Source organism: Coenobita brevimanus, chromosome 24, assembly GCF_032717465.1.
Source record: "Coenobita brevimanus isolate Jiangsu-jjx chromosome 24, ASM3271746v2, whole genome shotgun sequence".
Lineage (NCBI taxonomy): Eukaryota > Metazoa > Arthropoda > Malacostraca > Decapoda > Coenobitidae > Coenobita > Coenobita brevimanus.
The window spans coordinates 55,163,504-55,177,507 of NC_136977.1; the positions used below are offsets into that span (position 1 = coordinate 55,163,504).

Consider the following 14,004-nt stretch of genomic DNA (forward strand, 5'->3'; position numbering starts at 1 on the left):
TGTGTGTGTGTGTGTGTGTGTGTGTGTGTGTGTGTGTGTGTGTGTGTGTGTGTGTGTGTGTGTGTGTGTGTGTGTGTGTGTGTGTGTGTGTGTGTGTGTGTGTGTGTGTGTGTGTGTGTGTGTGTGTGTGTGTGTACACAAAAATAAACACCTTTCCTCCGATTTCAACCATCACAGGTGGAAGCGATGAGGGTCGGCCAAGAGAATGACCTAATGGTTTTGTTAACAGGTCAAAGGTCAAATTCACGGGGCTTGATCAAATTCTCGCCTAGCAATATCAACTCTGACAGTTTCAATTAGATTCAAACCAAACGTGGTGGACAGGTTGAGGTTAAGGCATGAACGAAGTGAAACAATTTTGAAATTAATCTGTCAGAGGTGGTAAAAGAAGAAAGACAGAAAGAAAGAAAGCTGCTTCGATCCGATTTGGAACTTAACAATTATTTTATAGAACAGGTCGAAGGTCAGGGTCACATGTAAGGTCAACTTGTGTAGTTTTTATCCCTTTTAAACCAAACTTGGTGGAAGGGTTCACGATAAGGCAAGAACAAAGGCGATTTATTCTGAGAACACAGGGGAAATTCCAGGAACCAACGTCGCTGGGCAGAGGCAAATATTCGGCCCTTAGACTAATTGGCTGACGCGGGTATTTCACTCCCTGTGCTCCTTCCCATTTCCCTATTTTTATCTTCCCCTCTCTCAAATTTCGCTCTTTCTCTCCCCACCACTTTCCCCACTCTTTCTCTAATCTGTCTCTTCCCTTCTCTCACTTCTGTCTCCTATTTTGTATCTAAATTTCTCTTTTCTTTATTTATTTCCTTCATCCTTTCTTTATCATCCTTTTCTCTTTCCGTAATATTCATTTTCCTACTAATTTTCCCACTTCCTTTATCATTACTTTTGCTTTATTTTCTTTACTTTCTATGATGATGCTTTTCTTCTCTCTACTCTCTCTCTCTCCATCTATCTATCTATCTACCTATCCCATACTGGAAAAGACACTAAACAAGCTATTCCACCTCTTAACCAATAAAATTTCACCAGTCCCTTTTTTCCTCTCGCCAAACACACACACACACACACACACACACACACACACACACACACACACACACACACACTCGACAACTTCCATTTCGGCCAATCAGCAATCCTCATTTTTCCCATCAACAGAAGCCATTTATAGGAAGCATTACCTATTCCTAATCAATTTTACCCCATCAGAGAGCAGTATCCCCCCCCCTTCTCTCTCTCTCTCTCTCTCTCTCTCTCTCTCTCTCTCTCTCTCTCTCTCTCTCTCTCCAGTATCAGCCAATGGAAAAGCAAGAAACTCGAGATCTTTTTCCATTTCAACTCAAGTCTAGGATGCAAATCGGTAATCTCTCTCTCTCTCTCTCTCTCTCTCTCTCAAGCAATTACCAACTTCCATATTATCACGTAACATTAAAAACAGTATGAGCCAGGACCGTATTTTCTGACCGTATAGGAGGCTTCGCATTGCATTATCCTTAGCGATTTATCATTATTAACACTGTCTCGTATACTCAAAAATATTCGCATCACTAACATGAAAGAGGACGCTGAGGTACAATACACAGAATAAATCGCTAAAGATGAGGCGTTACGCAATCTCCAGAGCCAGCTAGAATACGCCTTCCAGTTCACTATTACCCCTATCAAGACTTACAGGGCTCCGAGGCTGGGAAATGGGAGTACTTTGAAGACTGTGTGAACTTTGACTTTTAGATACTTTCCTTTCCTTGCACAGGCTTTTGCTTAGTCCTGGTATTATCTCTGGACATTTTCACTCTACTCCCTGCCTTTTTATCTATTTTAACCCCTTCGATACGAGCACGTCTTGTGGTATTCTGTTTTTGTGTTTGTCTCCAAGCGAGGGTATTCAGTGAGGAGATAGTTACTTCTCTTTGTGGGGTGAACATACAGCCTCGGTTCGCCCTATCAATAACAAGGTTCTTTTCTTTGTGGGGTGGTTCATTACGGCCTTGGTTCACCCTACCAATAACACGGTTCTTTTCATGAGGGGTGGTTCAGTACAGCCTTGATTCATCCTATCAAATAACAAGGCTCTTTATGAAGTGGTTCAATACAGCCTTGGTTCACTCTATCAAGGTTCTTTTCTTTGTGGGGTGGTTCAATACAGTCTCGGTTCACCCTACCAGTAACAAGGTTCTTCTCTTTGTGGGGTGGTTCATTACGGCCTTGGTTCATCCTATCAATAACAAGGTTCTTTTCTTTGTGGGGTGGTTCAGTACAGCCTTGGTTCGCCCCGTCGGTAAAGTTCTCTTCTCTAAGCTGAATAAAATAAACAAATGTAATAAGGTAATCAGAATCAACCATTATTTTCCATCTGTCGGTACCGGTCAACATTCAAGCTCCCATGATTCATTCTCAGCTGAATAAAATCGTCTGGAATTAGCTGGGATGAAATACTGGGGAAGAAGACACCATGAGAGGGTAAGGGTATGTAGGAGGGGGAATACTGAAGTGAAATGAGTGTTGTGGGGTGAGGGGGAGAGGAAGACGAGGGGAGAATGGGAGAGGAGGATGGGGGGAGAATGGGAGAGGAGGACGGGGGGAGAACGGGAGAGGAGGATGGGATGAAAATGGGAGAGGAGGATGGGGGGAGGATAGGAGAGGAGGATGGGGGGAAAATGAGAGAGTAGGATTGTCGGGGAGAATGGGAGAAGAGGATGGGGAGAATGGGAGAGGAGGACAGGGGGGGGGGAGGAATGGGAGAAGAGGATGGGGGTGGGGGATGTGGGAGGAGTGTTTGGGGGGAGAAAGTGGAGTGAAGGAGGGAGAGAAAAAGTTTGTGGGAAAGGTCAAGGTCGTGGGTGTGGGGAGAAGGGAGGGAGGTAGAAGGGAAAGATGAGGGAGGAAGAAGGGAAGAAGGAAGGAGGAGTGGGAGGGAGGAAGGAGGGGCAGGTAAAGTATAAGACGGACAGGGTTATGGAAGAGAGTTGTAAGGAAGCTGAGAGAGGGAGCGGTTTTCTGGGGTAGGGAGACGAGATCATGGGGAAGGAGAGGAGATATGGGGGAGGATAAGTGGGAGAGGGAAGTACGTGTGGGAGGGGGGAGTAGGTGTGGGAGAGGGGGAGGTGTGGGTGAGAGGAAGGAGTTATGGAGGGGAAGAAGATGCGGCGGAAGGGGGAAAAGGATGTGAGAAGGGGCAAGGGTGGCGGAGGGGAGGAAATTTGGGGGAAGTAGTGGGGAGGGGAGAGGTGTGGGAAAAGGGGGGAGGGTGTGGTGGAAGGGGAGGAGGTGTGGTGGAGGGGGAAGAGGTGAGGGGGTGGGGGAAAGGATTTGTTAGGGAGGAAGAGACGGTGTGGGAGAAGGAAATATGTGGGGGAGGGAGAAAAGACGTAGGGGAGGAGGCGAATGGAGTGACGAAGGGGTAAAAGATACGTATGGGAGGGGGAGGGGGAGAGAGAGAGAGAGAGAGAGAGAGAGAGAGAGAATTACAGCACGTGGGAAAATTATGAAGACAGAGCCAGAACTAAGGGAAGTGAGAGAAGTAATGAGAAAGAGAGATAATAAAGAAAGAGAAAGTGAGGGTCAGGGATGAGTGAGAGATCTGGGAGAAACTTTTAATTACTTAGCTGGAGAGAAAATGGAGGGAGGAGGGAGGAGGAAAGGTGGGAGGGAGGAGTGAGAATGGATTGAGGAAGAAGTGAGAAAGGAGGGAGGAAGATGTGAGAGAGGAGGGTGGGAGGAGTGAGAAAGGAGGGAGGAAGATGTGAGAGAGGAGGGAGGAAGAAGTGAGAAAGGAGGGAGGAAGATGTGGGAAAGGAGGGTGGGAGGAGTGAGAAAGAAGGAAGGAAGATGTGAGAAAGAAGGGAGGAAGGAGGGAGAAAGGACTGAGGGAGGAGGGAGAAAGGACTGAGGGAAGAGGGAGAAAGGAGGGAGGAAAAGTGTGAAAGGAGGGAGGAAGGAGGGAGAAAGGAGAGGGGGAAGGAGGGAGAAAGGAGGGGGGAAGGAGGAGGGAAAGAAGGGAGGAAGGAGTGAGAAGGATGGAGGGAGGAGGGAGAAAGGAGGGAGGAAATGTGTGAAAGGAGGGAAGGAGGAGTGAGAATGGAGGGAAGATGGAGTAAGAAAGGAGGAAGGTGGGAGGAAGGAGGGAGAAAGGAGGGAGGGAGAAAGGAGGGAGGGAGAAAGGAGGGAGGTTAACTTGGTGGGGGAGTGGGGGAAGGAGAAAGGAAGGAGGGTCAATGGGTGGATGGAAGGGAGGAGGAATGAGAAAGGAGAAAAGGGTGGGAATGAAGGAGGGAAGAAGGAAGGGTTGGAAGGAAACAGAGAAGGATGGAACAGAGAGAGGCAGGGTAGGAAAGGAGGAAGAAGGGTGAGTTGGAGGAAGACTTAATGGGAGGGAAGAATAAATGTTTCCGTACGTAAAATAAACGAGAGAGAGAGAGAGAGAGAGAGAGAGAGAGAGAGAGAGAGAGAGAGAGAGAGAGAGAGAGAGAGAGAGAGAGAGAGAGAGAGAGAGAGAGAGAGAGAGAGATGCCATGGAAATTTAGTAAGGAAAGTGAGAGGTGGGAAGGAGGAGGTGAGGATGTACAGGTGAAGAGGGAAAATGCAGGTAGCACCGATATAATGCAGGGAAAGGGAAGGCTGAGTTGAAGCAGTGGCAATGCGGGAGAGACACAATTCATATCTATTTCAAGTAACCAGTGCAAAATTTTACAAAACGTTTAGTGAATTGATACTTTAACATTTTCAGTCCGATGACGAATTTATTGCAGTTTTGCTGCATTGAGACGGTATTATTCATCCTGAGCGATACATTTCTAAAGGGACGATTCAGGAATTCTTTCACTACCAATAAAGTGGGCTTTGTGAACGCGTGACGAGCGAACGAGCGCCATGTTATTATAATATAAAATTATAGATGGTATCTCTGATATTTAATTGCTACAGCTGATGCCAAATACACAGTGTTACGACGGAAAATCCTTTTTAAATCAAATCCATACTTGAGGCGATAGCAAATTACAGCCGAACACTAAAACTCGAGAATCCATGGGGTTCCTACGCGTGTTTGGGTGAGTTTTTAGTTGGTAACAAAATTATCAGAATGAATGTAACATATGCAGAAAGAATTTCAACTCTACTTCACATACGAGTTATGTTACTAGCTTCTGCTCAGCGTGACGGTCGGGGTTGGGTCGGGCCGGGCCGCTCATTTCCAAACTTAACATGAGTAAACATCGCTCGGTCGTAGCGTGCGAGTCCTCACAGACTGAATGAAATCGACTAGTGGGGTGAACTCATCAGCGTAAAATTGGAAGGATCACTGCGTACTGTCATCTGCATGAACCCAGCTACAAACTGCAGATTTCAAGGATGAATTGCCCCTGAACATTAATTTCGTATCATATATATATATATATATATATATATATATATATATATATATATATATATATATACACTCCTATGTATGTAATTTACTACAACTTCGCACATGTTGATTTGTACATTTTATGAACACGTAGCCATCCCACCTCCCACTCACGCATTTACAGGCAGACATCAATATGGCCAAGCTGTGTTTACAAACATTCGCCTGGATGGGTCTCTTTACAGATGGCATACCATGCAAACCTAAACGAATACAATGAATTTATTGAATGATATGGCTGAAATTTTGAATTATCTATCTTTATGACCCTCAAATAAAATCCACCAAGAAAAGTACTACTCAATTACCTTCCTATAATGAAGTGATACTGTGATGTGATGTGTAAGGCGATGGTGGTGATGGATGAGGAGGTGGTGGTGACGTGTCAGGTGATGGGGGTGACGTATGAGGTGGTGGTGGTGACGTGTGACGGGTTGAAGGAGAAAGCAGGGAGGGAAATGGCGGCAGTGGTCCCCTTACCGACACTTGCCCCTTGCCAGAGATTTATATATTATACAAGTCAAAGATTTATACAAGTCTCTGATGCCTATTTCTTTGACTTAGATATCATGTAAAGCAGACAACATTTATACTGTTCATATTTCCACTTACAGTAGCTGCAGTGTGGACAAGCCAATCTTTGAGGTTTATTGCAATGGATGAATGTTGGTTTATGATGTTGCTTCCTACTGCAGTCTTCTCTGTTCTACTAACGCAATACCTGTTTTAATAATGATATGGTTCTTTGTGTGTATAAATGATTAATGGTGTCAGAGGCTTCCAACATCCATTCATCACTTTCATAATGAAGGAATAAACTATGGTGGCAAAACCTTTAGAAGTGCGTTTTTTCATAATATTTAAGTTGATTCACAAATATGTATCATCTGGTATAGCACTGTACTTCCCAGGCAACGGGTATTATGTTTCACTCAACGTCAGAGAGAATAGATACATACCACTGGATATAAACAATCAATTAAACTTTATATGGATTACTCCTCTCTCTCTCTCTCGTCCTGTAAACCATAATACCCGCTCACCTGTTCCAAAACTCTCCCCTAAACTAAATACAATCGTACGAAGGTAGCAAAAATAAAATACAAAAAAGGCGTCACCAAACAAGAAGGAAAAGAAAAAAGACACGAGAGAACCAGACGCAAAGAATAAATATCAAGAAGGAAGGAAATATGACGCAAGAGAACCAGTCAGAAAGACTAAATATCAAGAAGGAAGGAAATACGACACGAGAGAAGTATATTTACCCATCAATATTTCTCTGGCCACGGCATATACTGTACCTCATTCAGTCGGGCTAAGGGCAGCGGTGACCAGGCTTCAAGGGTATCCAATGTACGGCTTTGATGAGGGGGTGGGAGGAGGAAGGTGGGGAGAAAGGAGGGGACGTGAGGCGAGGTACGGGGTGGAGTGGTTGTGTGTGTGTGTGTGTGTGTGTGTGTGTGTGTGTGTGTGTGTGTGTGTGTGTGTGTGTGTGTGTGTGTGTGTGTGTGTGTGTGTGTGTGTGTGTGTGAGAGAGAGAGAGAGAGAGAGAGAGAGAGAGAGAGAGAGAGAGAGAGAGAGAGAGAGAGAGAGAGAGAGAGAGAGAGAGAGAGAGAGAGAGATTTGACAAGGGTGGGGATGAAGAGACATGGATACTGAAAGGATGGGGAGAGAAGGAGAAGGGGAGAAGGGAAGGGGAAGGAAGGAGGGGAGGAGGCAAAGGTGTGGAGGGTAGGGGAAGGGGAAAAGTGCAGGGGGATAGAGTTAGGGTGGGAAAGGGAGGGGAAGGGAGGAGACGAGCAGGGGTAGATGGAAAGGGTAGAGATAGCAGGGGAGAGGGACAAATGCTGGGGAGGAGGCAAGAGTAGAAGAGGAGGGGGGGGGGCAGTGCTGGAGAGGGAGGCAAAGGAGCCAAAGAGGGGTTACAAGGGAGGACAGGAGGGAAGGGGAAGTGAAAAGGGAGGAGGTGAGCCGGAAAGAAAGGGGAAAAAAGGGGATAGGTGGAGAAAAAGGGAACAGAGAGGGTAGATGGAGGGATGAGAAGGGAAGAGGTGAAGAGGAAGGGAGAGGGGGGACAGGTGAAATGGGAGAGAGCAGAGGGCAGGTGGAGGGAAGGGGAGAAGGGAGGTGGAGGGTGAAGGAGAGAGGGGAGAGGCGGTGTGGGAGGGAGCAGAAGGGAGAGGTGGAGAGGGAAGAAAAGGGGAGGGGATGGTGGGCTGGGGTAAGAAGACAGCGGGAATGGGGAAGGGGAAGGGGAAGGGGAGCGGGAAGGGGAAGGAGAAGGAGAAGGGGAGAGGGAAGGGGAAGGGATGAAGTATGAATGGAAATACACCGAGTAACCAGTTCAAAAGGAATTAAAATAATGAAGGGAAGGGAAAATAAGGGAGACGGAAGGGAGTAAACGAAACCAAGAAGACATGGCAGGGGAGGGGAAGAGAAGGGAGTATGTATGAATAGAAAGGAGTCGAGTACTTAATTATGGGAAACTAAAATAATAATGAGCTCTGTAACTATCCTGTGGACAATCACTAGTCTCCACCTACAGTTTTTTAGAAAGACCTTGACCCCATTGGGGAGATTCCGAATTTATTTTTAATAAAACGAAATAAACTCGTAAGAATCGGTCTGCCAAGTTTCACTTTCAGAATACTTGCTCAGGTCCCGCTGAAATCTCCATTAGACATGACCACCTTATCTCCTTCACCTATAATACTGATAAGACTTTCTGCCACTGCACGTAAATAATTTGGAACTTTTTTTCAATCAGCAATGGCCTATGCCAGGACACATAACCTGGGTCCTTCAGATTCCATCCACAGCCTCCGGTTCCCCTGGAATCGTCGTGAATCTTTGTGGCCGGAATAATAATAATACCAGCAAAAACAAGTCTCTGCCTACGTAATAGGTGGAGACTAACTAGAACTCTGTTACTGTCCTGCAGATAGTCACTATTCTCCATCTACTGTTTCTTGCAGTGACTTTGACCCCATTGGGGAGATCTGGATTTTTTTCCTATCAGCAATGGCCCATATCAAGACACATAACTTGGGCCATTCAGATTCCTTATGCAGGTGGTATTGAAATCTCCAGTAGTTACGACTACCTTATTTCGTTCACAACGTAATCCTGATATGACTCTTTCTGACACGCCCTTCCACTGCGCATAAAGGATTTGGATTTTTTCCCTATCAGCAATGGCTCAGGCGAAAACACATAACCTGGGCCCTTCAGATTCCTTGCGCAGTCGCCAGTTCTCCTGGAATTGTTGCGAGACTCTGAGGTAGGAATAATAACTAGAACTCTGTAACTGCCCTGTGGACAGTCACTAATCTCCACCTACCGTTTCTTACAATGACCCTGATCCCATTGGGGAGATTTGGATTATATTTTTTAAACGAAATAAGCTCTTAGGAAGCAGTCCGCCAAGTTTCATTTTCAGGTTACCTGCTGAAGTCCCGCTGAAATCTCCAGTAGACATGACCACCTTATCTCCTTCACTCATAAAACTGATATGACTCTGCCACTGCACGTAAAGGACTTGTCTGTTTGTTTTCTATCAGCAATGGCCCATGCCAGGACAAATAACTTTGGCCCTTCAGTTTCCTTCCACAGCCTCTGGTTCTCCTGGAATCGCTGCGAGACTCTGAAGCTGGAATAATAATAAGCCAGCAATAACAAAAGTCTCCACCTATGTAATAGATGGAGACTTAATAACAACACCCCAAAACAAGAGAAACGGAGAGGATATTTAACTTCAACAACAGGACTGCGGGAAAGAATAACGACACCACATAAACAAAGCAATTAAAAAAGAAATACGCTCCTAACACACAATTAAGTTTAATTTATCGAACAAAACGGCGCCGTACCGAAACGAAAATGAATCGAGTCTGGCCGTGTGCTATGCGGAAATTGCCTTTTTGAAAGTTGTAAAATAAATGGCACCATGACTCGATATCGCGTTTTCAGTTAACCGCTGGAGAAATGGCCAATCAGGGAAGAGGTGGGCGGGGCGTGAGAGGACCAATGGCAACGCACTGGGGCGGTAACACAGAACGTGAGTAGTAATGAACGAACACTGTGTGATATCTACAAATGGCTCGGGTAATTGGAATTTCTGTTTGTTTCATTACCTTCCAGAGTTCACTGCACTGTCCTTTGTATGTGGAAAGATGGTATCGATATCGTTAATAATACCGGAAGAAATCCTTGCCATCTTTGCCATCCGTACCACCGCTTTCACCATCCATCACCATCGTTTAAATCAACAAAGCCCATTAGTTATCAAGTGTATCAACGCCATCGGGGGAAAAAATCATATGATGGAAAAGAACAAGAAGTCTACCCTTAACTATCAGCTTTCAGTAGGCTTTCCAATGATGAATAAAATCGTCTAGTGCTGGCAAGTTAGACAGGCTTTCTCCCATGGTATAAACCCTACAATGAAGATGTCATTTTTTATTTATATTTGCTACTACCCGACGATTTATTTATCTTAGGAAGAGCTTATAGTACTGAAATGATTTATTATGGCTGTATATAACCTCCAGTTCGAAAAATTCATCCCTCCCTATCCCAGAGAGAACAGTGGACTTTAGAAGAATGGCAACTTCAACCGGGTTCCTGTTCAAATGAGGTTGGGTACAAAACAATTACAATCTTATCTGCGTCCATTTTATTCCATATTATCATACCATCTTTACACCCCACTCTTTCGCCAATCACAGTTTCTGGCTACCAAGTCGGCACACTACACGCACTCTCCGCAGAAATCCCTTTTTCACTGCTCTCACTCTTGGCCTCTCGCACTCATGTTACACCACAATCTAATTCCCATCTGTGACAAGTGGCCACTAGCACCTTCATGCAATCCTCTTACAACCTCCACACTCAGAGCACTGCTTCATATCAAGGCCTGCATACCATCAGCAACTTTTTTTTTTTTTTTTCGTGGGCCACTCTTCTCTCCACTGCCTTTGGGCATTTACCTCTCTTTTATGTTAAAGCACAGAGATTCTTACACTCTCTCCCATTTCAGGTCTCTCCTACTTACCAGCATGTCACTCTGAGGGTTACCTTTCTCAGCAGCATTCATTTTACTCTTCTCTACGTTTACTGTCACCGGTATTCACAACACACTGCCTCAACTTGCAAAGATCTCGTCCAGTATCAGCAACCAATACGGAATCACAAGCATACATCCGACCTCAGTCACCCTTCACCATTGATTACCACCCTCGCTCATCTTTATCCCCAGCTCGAGTTTTAATCTCTCAAAACTCATATAATCTACTCACACATCTACCCGTGTTACTCTACCATCATAGGAAAAAAAAAAAAAAAAAACTCTTTACAACGGTCAGCAGTTTTCCATGCACGCCAAACAAAAGTAAAGCCTCCATAATCTTTCTCCATTTATTTTGCCATATGCTTTTTTTCAGATCCATAAATAAATACTAAAACTTATCGTTTGTTATCTCCACTATCTGTCTTGCTGTAGATACCTGACCCACACCTGTCACTCCTTAAACCCACCCTGTTCATTACTCAACAGACATTCTGTTATGTTCCTTACCTTCCAAAATCTCCAATATACCGTACCTTCTTTACAACAATGAGATGATGATGATGATGATGATGATGATATGGTGAAAGTGATGATGGTGATTATTATTCCATACATTTGTCCTACATCAACTAGCACGTAATAATAATAATAATAATAATAATAATAATAACTAAATAATAAAACAAATGCACAAGGCATCCCAAACTGTACCCTGCTCCTCCCCCACCCCCATCTACCCCAGCCCCCCAAAAAAAAAAAAAAAAAAAAAAGCTGATTCAGAACTCCAATTATTTATCGTGGAATTTGTTGTCGCGTGGCGGTACAACTTTAATAATTCAGGTATAATTCGGGGCTACGCACAAAGGGAGCCGATCAGAATAATAATTTAATAATCCTGGTACTGTGGATTTAACTGGGAAAATAATCCATAAAAAATATAAACAGCAATGCAGTGGTTGGGGTGGAGGTTCATTTTTACTGGATCTGGGTTCATGGATCGAGTGGCTTTTTGTCGTAACACCTCTTCCTTTGCGATTTATGCTACACATTACACCTCAGTATCCTTTGTACCATTGATGGATTTTATGACGATACTTAATTGGTATAAATAACATACAATAAACAATTGAATTTGGATCTGATCCCTGGGTCATAGGAGTGATTTTGGGAGATTTCGCAATACCTCTTCCTAAGCGATTTAATCTGAACAATACACCTTAATACCCCTCTGTATGTTACGGATGGAAGCTAAGTCAATATGTAAAAGAATTAATTAACTCAACATGCAAAATAAATAGCTAAATAAGAGTTGCTACGAAGCCTCCTCGCCACTTATATGATCCTAACTTTCTATAATTCTGATATTAAATTAAGACATCAATTTCAGTTCATCGGTTTTACTTACTAACAAAAAGATATCTATGTGTAATAATAAAGGAGGCAGGACTGACGCTGAGGCATATCTGTAGAAGAGCACTGATGGACAAGCTATTAAAAACCAGTGTGGGAAGATGCCAGCGAGCCTCTTACTTGTGACGGTATTGAGGAAGCTGTGGGCATTAGATGTAGTTAGTCTGCATGCCACATTCCATAGAGCATTTTGTAGCGAAGTAGAGAAGCCAAATAACCCTTACTATCATCAAGAGCGTAATAAATGTAAGAAATTGGGGGTCTGTCTATCCCTCTGCACTCTCTGCCTATCCATTCATTCATTCACTCATTTATTCATTCATGCATCCACTAACCCATCAGTAGCGTAGAGGTCCGGGGCTAGGCTACCCAGTCCGGACATTTAAGGTAAGATCGACCAGTTGCTCGTCCCTTACCGGTATTACGTTAGCAATAAACACCAATCTATCCATCAGTTCGGTCATGCTCCAACCCATCACCGTCCCGTCAGAAGCGCTGGGGCCCGGGGTTTTCGTAATCCGGACGAAACAGATCCAGAAACAATGAGACAGCATGAAACAGGAGAACTACAAACAGCATGCCCAGGTAAAATAGGCATCACAATTAGGCTACACAGCTTTCAAGTCTTCGGAATCCTGGCTCCATATTAAAGAAATTATCCTCTGCACATTTTTTTTTACACCTATTATTACCATATATCCTAGTGCACACATATCATATAGTTATTCTGTCAACTATATATACTCTTCTTATTCTAACTTGGACTATAAATGCAATCTCCTCATCTTGAATAATAAGGCCTAGTTGTAACAAGAAATAACCACTAGAATATTAATACCAGTTAGGGAGAAGTGCAATGAAAAAAATGTAGGAATATTATGGTACTGTCTTACACTGCGCTACGTGTAATCTGCTGCAACAGGACGAAAATCTGGCCCAGGTTAAAGCGACAGGAGTATAGCAAGTTAGTAACAGAGTGCAAACTGTGAAAAAGTCTTCTCCGTATGTACTTCACGCAAACACCTCTATTGCTTATTAACTCCTCAGCTTTATCAACTTCCACACTTCGCTTTTTCACACATTCCTTTATCACTTTCACTCACTTTCTTGGCCTACCACTCCTCCTCTCACCTTAAGTCTCTCTCACCTATGCCATCCATTTTAATCTGCGTTATCTCCTTCTCTCTCTCTCTCTCTCTCTCTCTCTCTCTCTCTCTCTCTCTCAAGAACCTTTTCCCTCCTTGACTTAACCATGGGGCAAAATTATCTCCACTTAACGTAACTTTCTCTTTCCCCTCCTCCTCCTATCATCATCATTTTCTTCCCTACCTTAATTATTCCCATCTTTCTTGTCATCCCCTTCCCTTCTCCTCCTCCTCTTCCTCTTTTTCTTTTCTCCTCCTCCTCCTCCTCCTCTTTTTCTTTTCTCCACCTCCTCCTCTTCCTCTCCCTCCTCCTCGAAGAGTACTCACCTAGCGTGGTTCATCATGGTGGGGGGCAGGTTCCTTTAGTGCCACCTGAGGGAGAAAAAGAACCAGCATGAATAATCTACAATCACCACCATCATCACCACTACCATCATCATCATCATCATCACCACCACCACCACCACCACCACTATCATCATCATCATCATCATCACCACCATCATCATCACCATCATCATCATCATCATCATCACTATCATCATCACCACCATCATCATCATCACCACCATCACCACCACCACCACCACCACCATCACCACCACCATCATCATCATCATCTTTTCCCATCGACATATATTTTCAAGAGGAATTATTCACGAAGTGGCACCTGGGGACAGAGTACATGAATAATCTACTCTAAATTATCCTGGGAAATTATCATACATTAAAGCCAGACATATTTCCACAAGAATTTTACCCATTTGAGCCCAGTGACCTCAGAATAGAACAGGACTGGGCATTTTCGAACGTTAATACAGAAAGGAATCCCAGAGCCTATGAGCTTCGCGACTATGAGCCGATAGGGGGAGGGCAGTACGCTTAGCACTCTCCCAGCACAATCCTTCCCACAGGAACCCTAGGAGCTAATGGGTTAAGTACAGGCAAATCTATCAGTT

At 44.2% G+C, this 14,004-nt stretch overlaps 1 protein-coding gene across 1 annotated transcript in view; it reads right to left on the minus strand.

Annotated features, from left to right (window-relative positions):
* LOC145393509 (arrestin homolog) overlaps positions 1–13,417 on the minus strand; it is a 217,683-nt gene extending 204,266 nt beyond the window's left edge. Inside the window, exon 1 of the mRNA XM_080267642.1 lies at positions 13,373–13,417. Within this exon, the coding sequence (XP_080123768.1) occupies positions 13,373–13,389 (17 nt within the window). The 5' untranslated portion in view covers positions 13,390–13,417. The remainder of the gene's footprint in view (positions 1–13,372) is intronic.
* Positions 13,418–14,004: the final 587 nt, after the last annotated feature.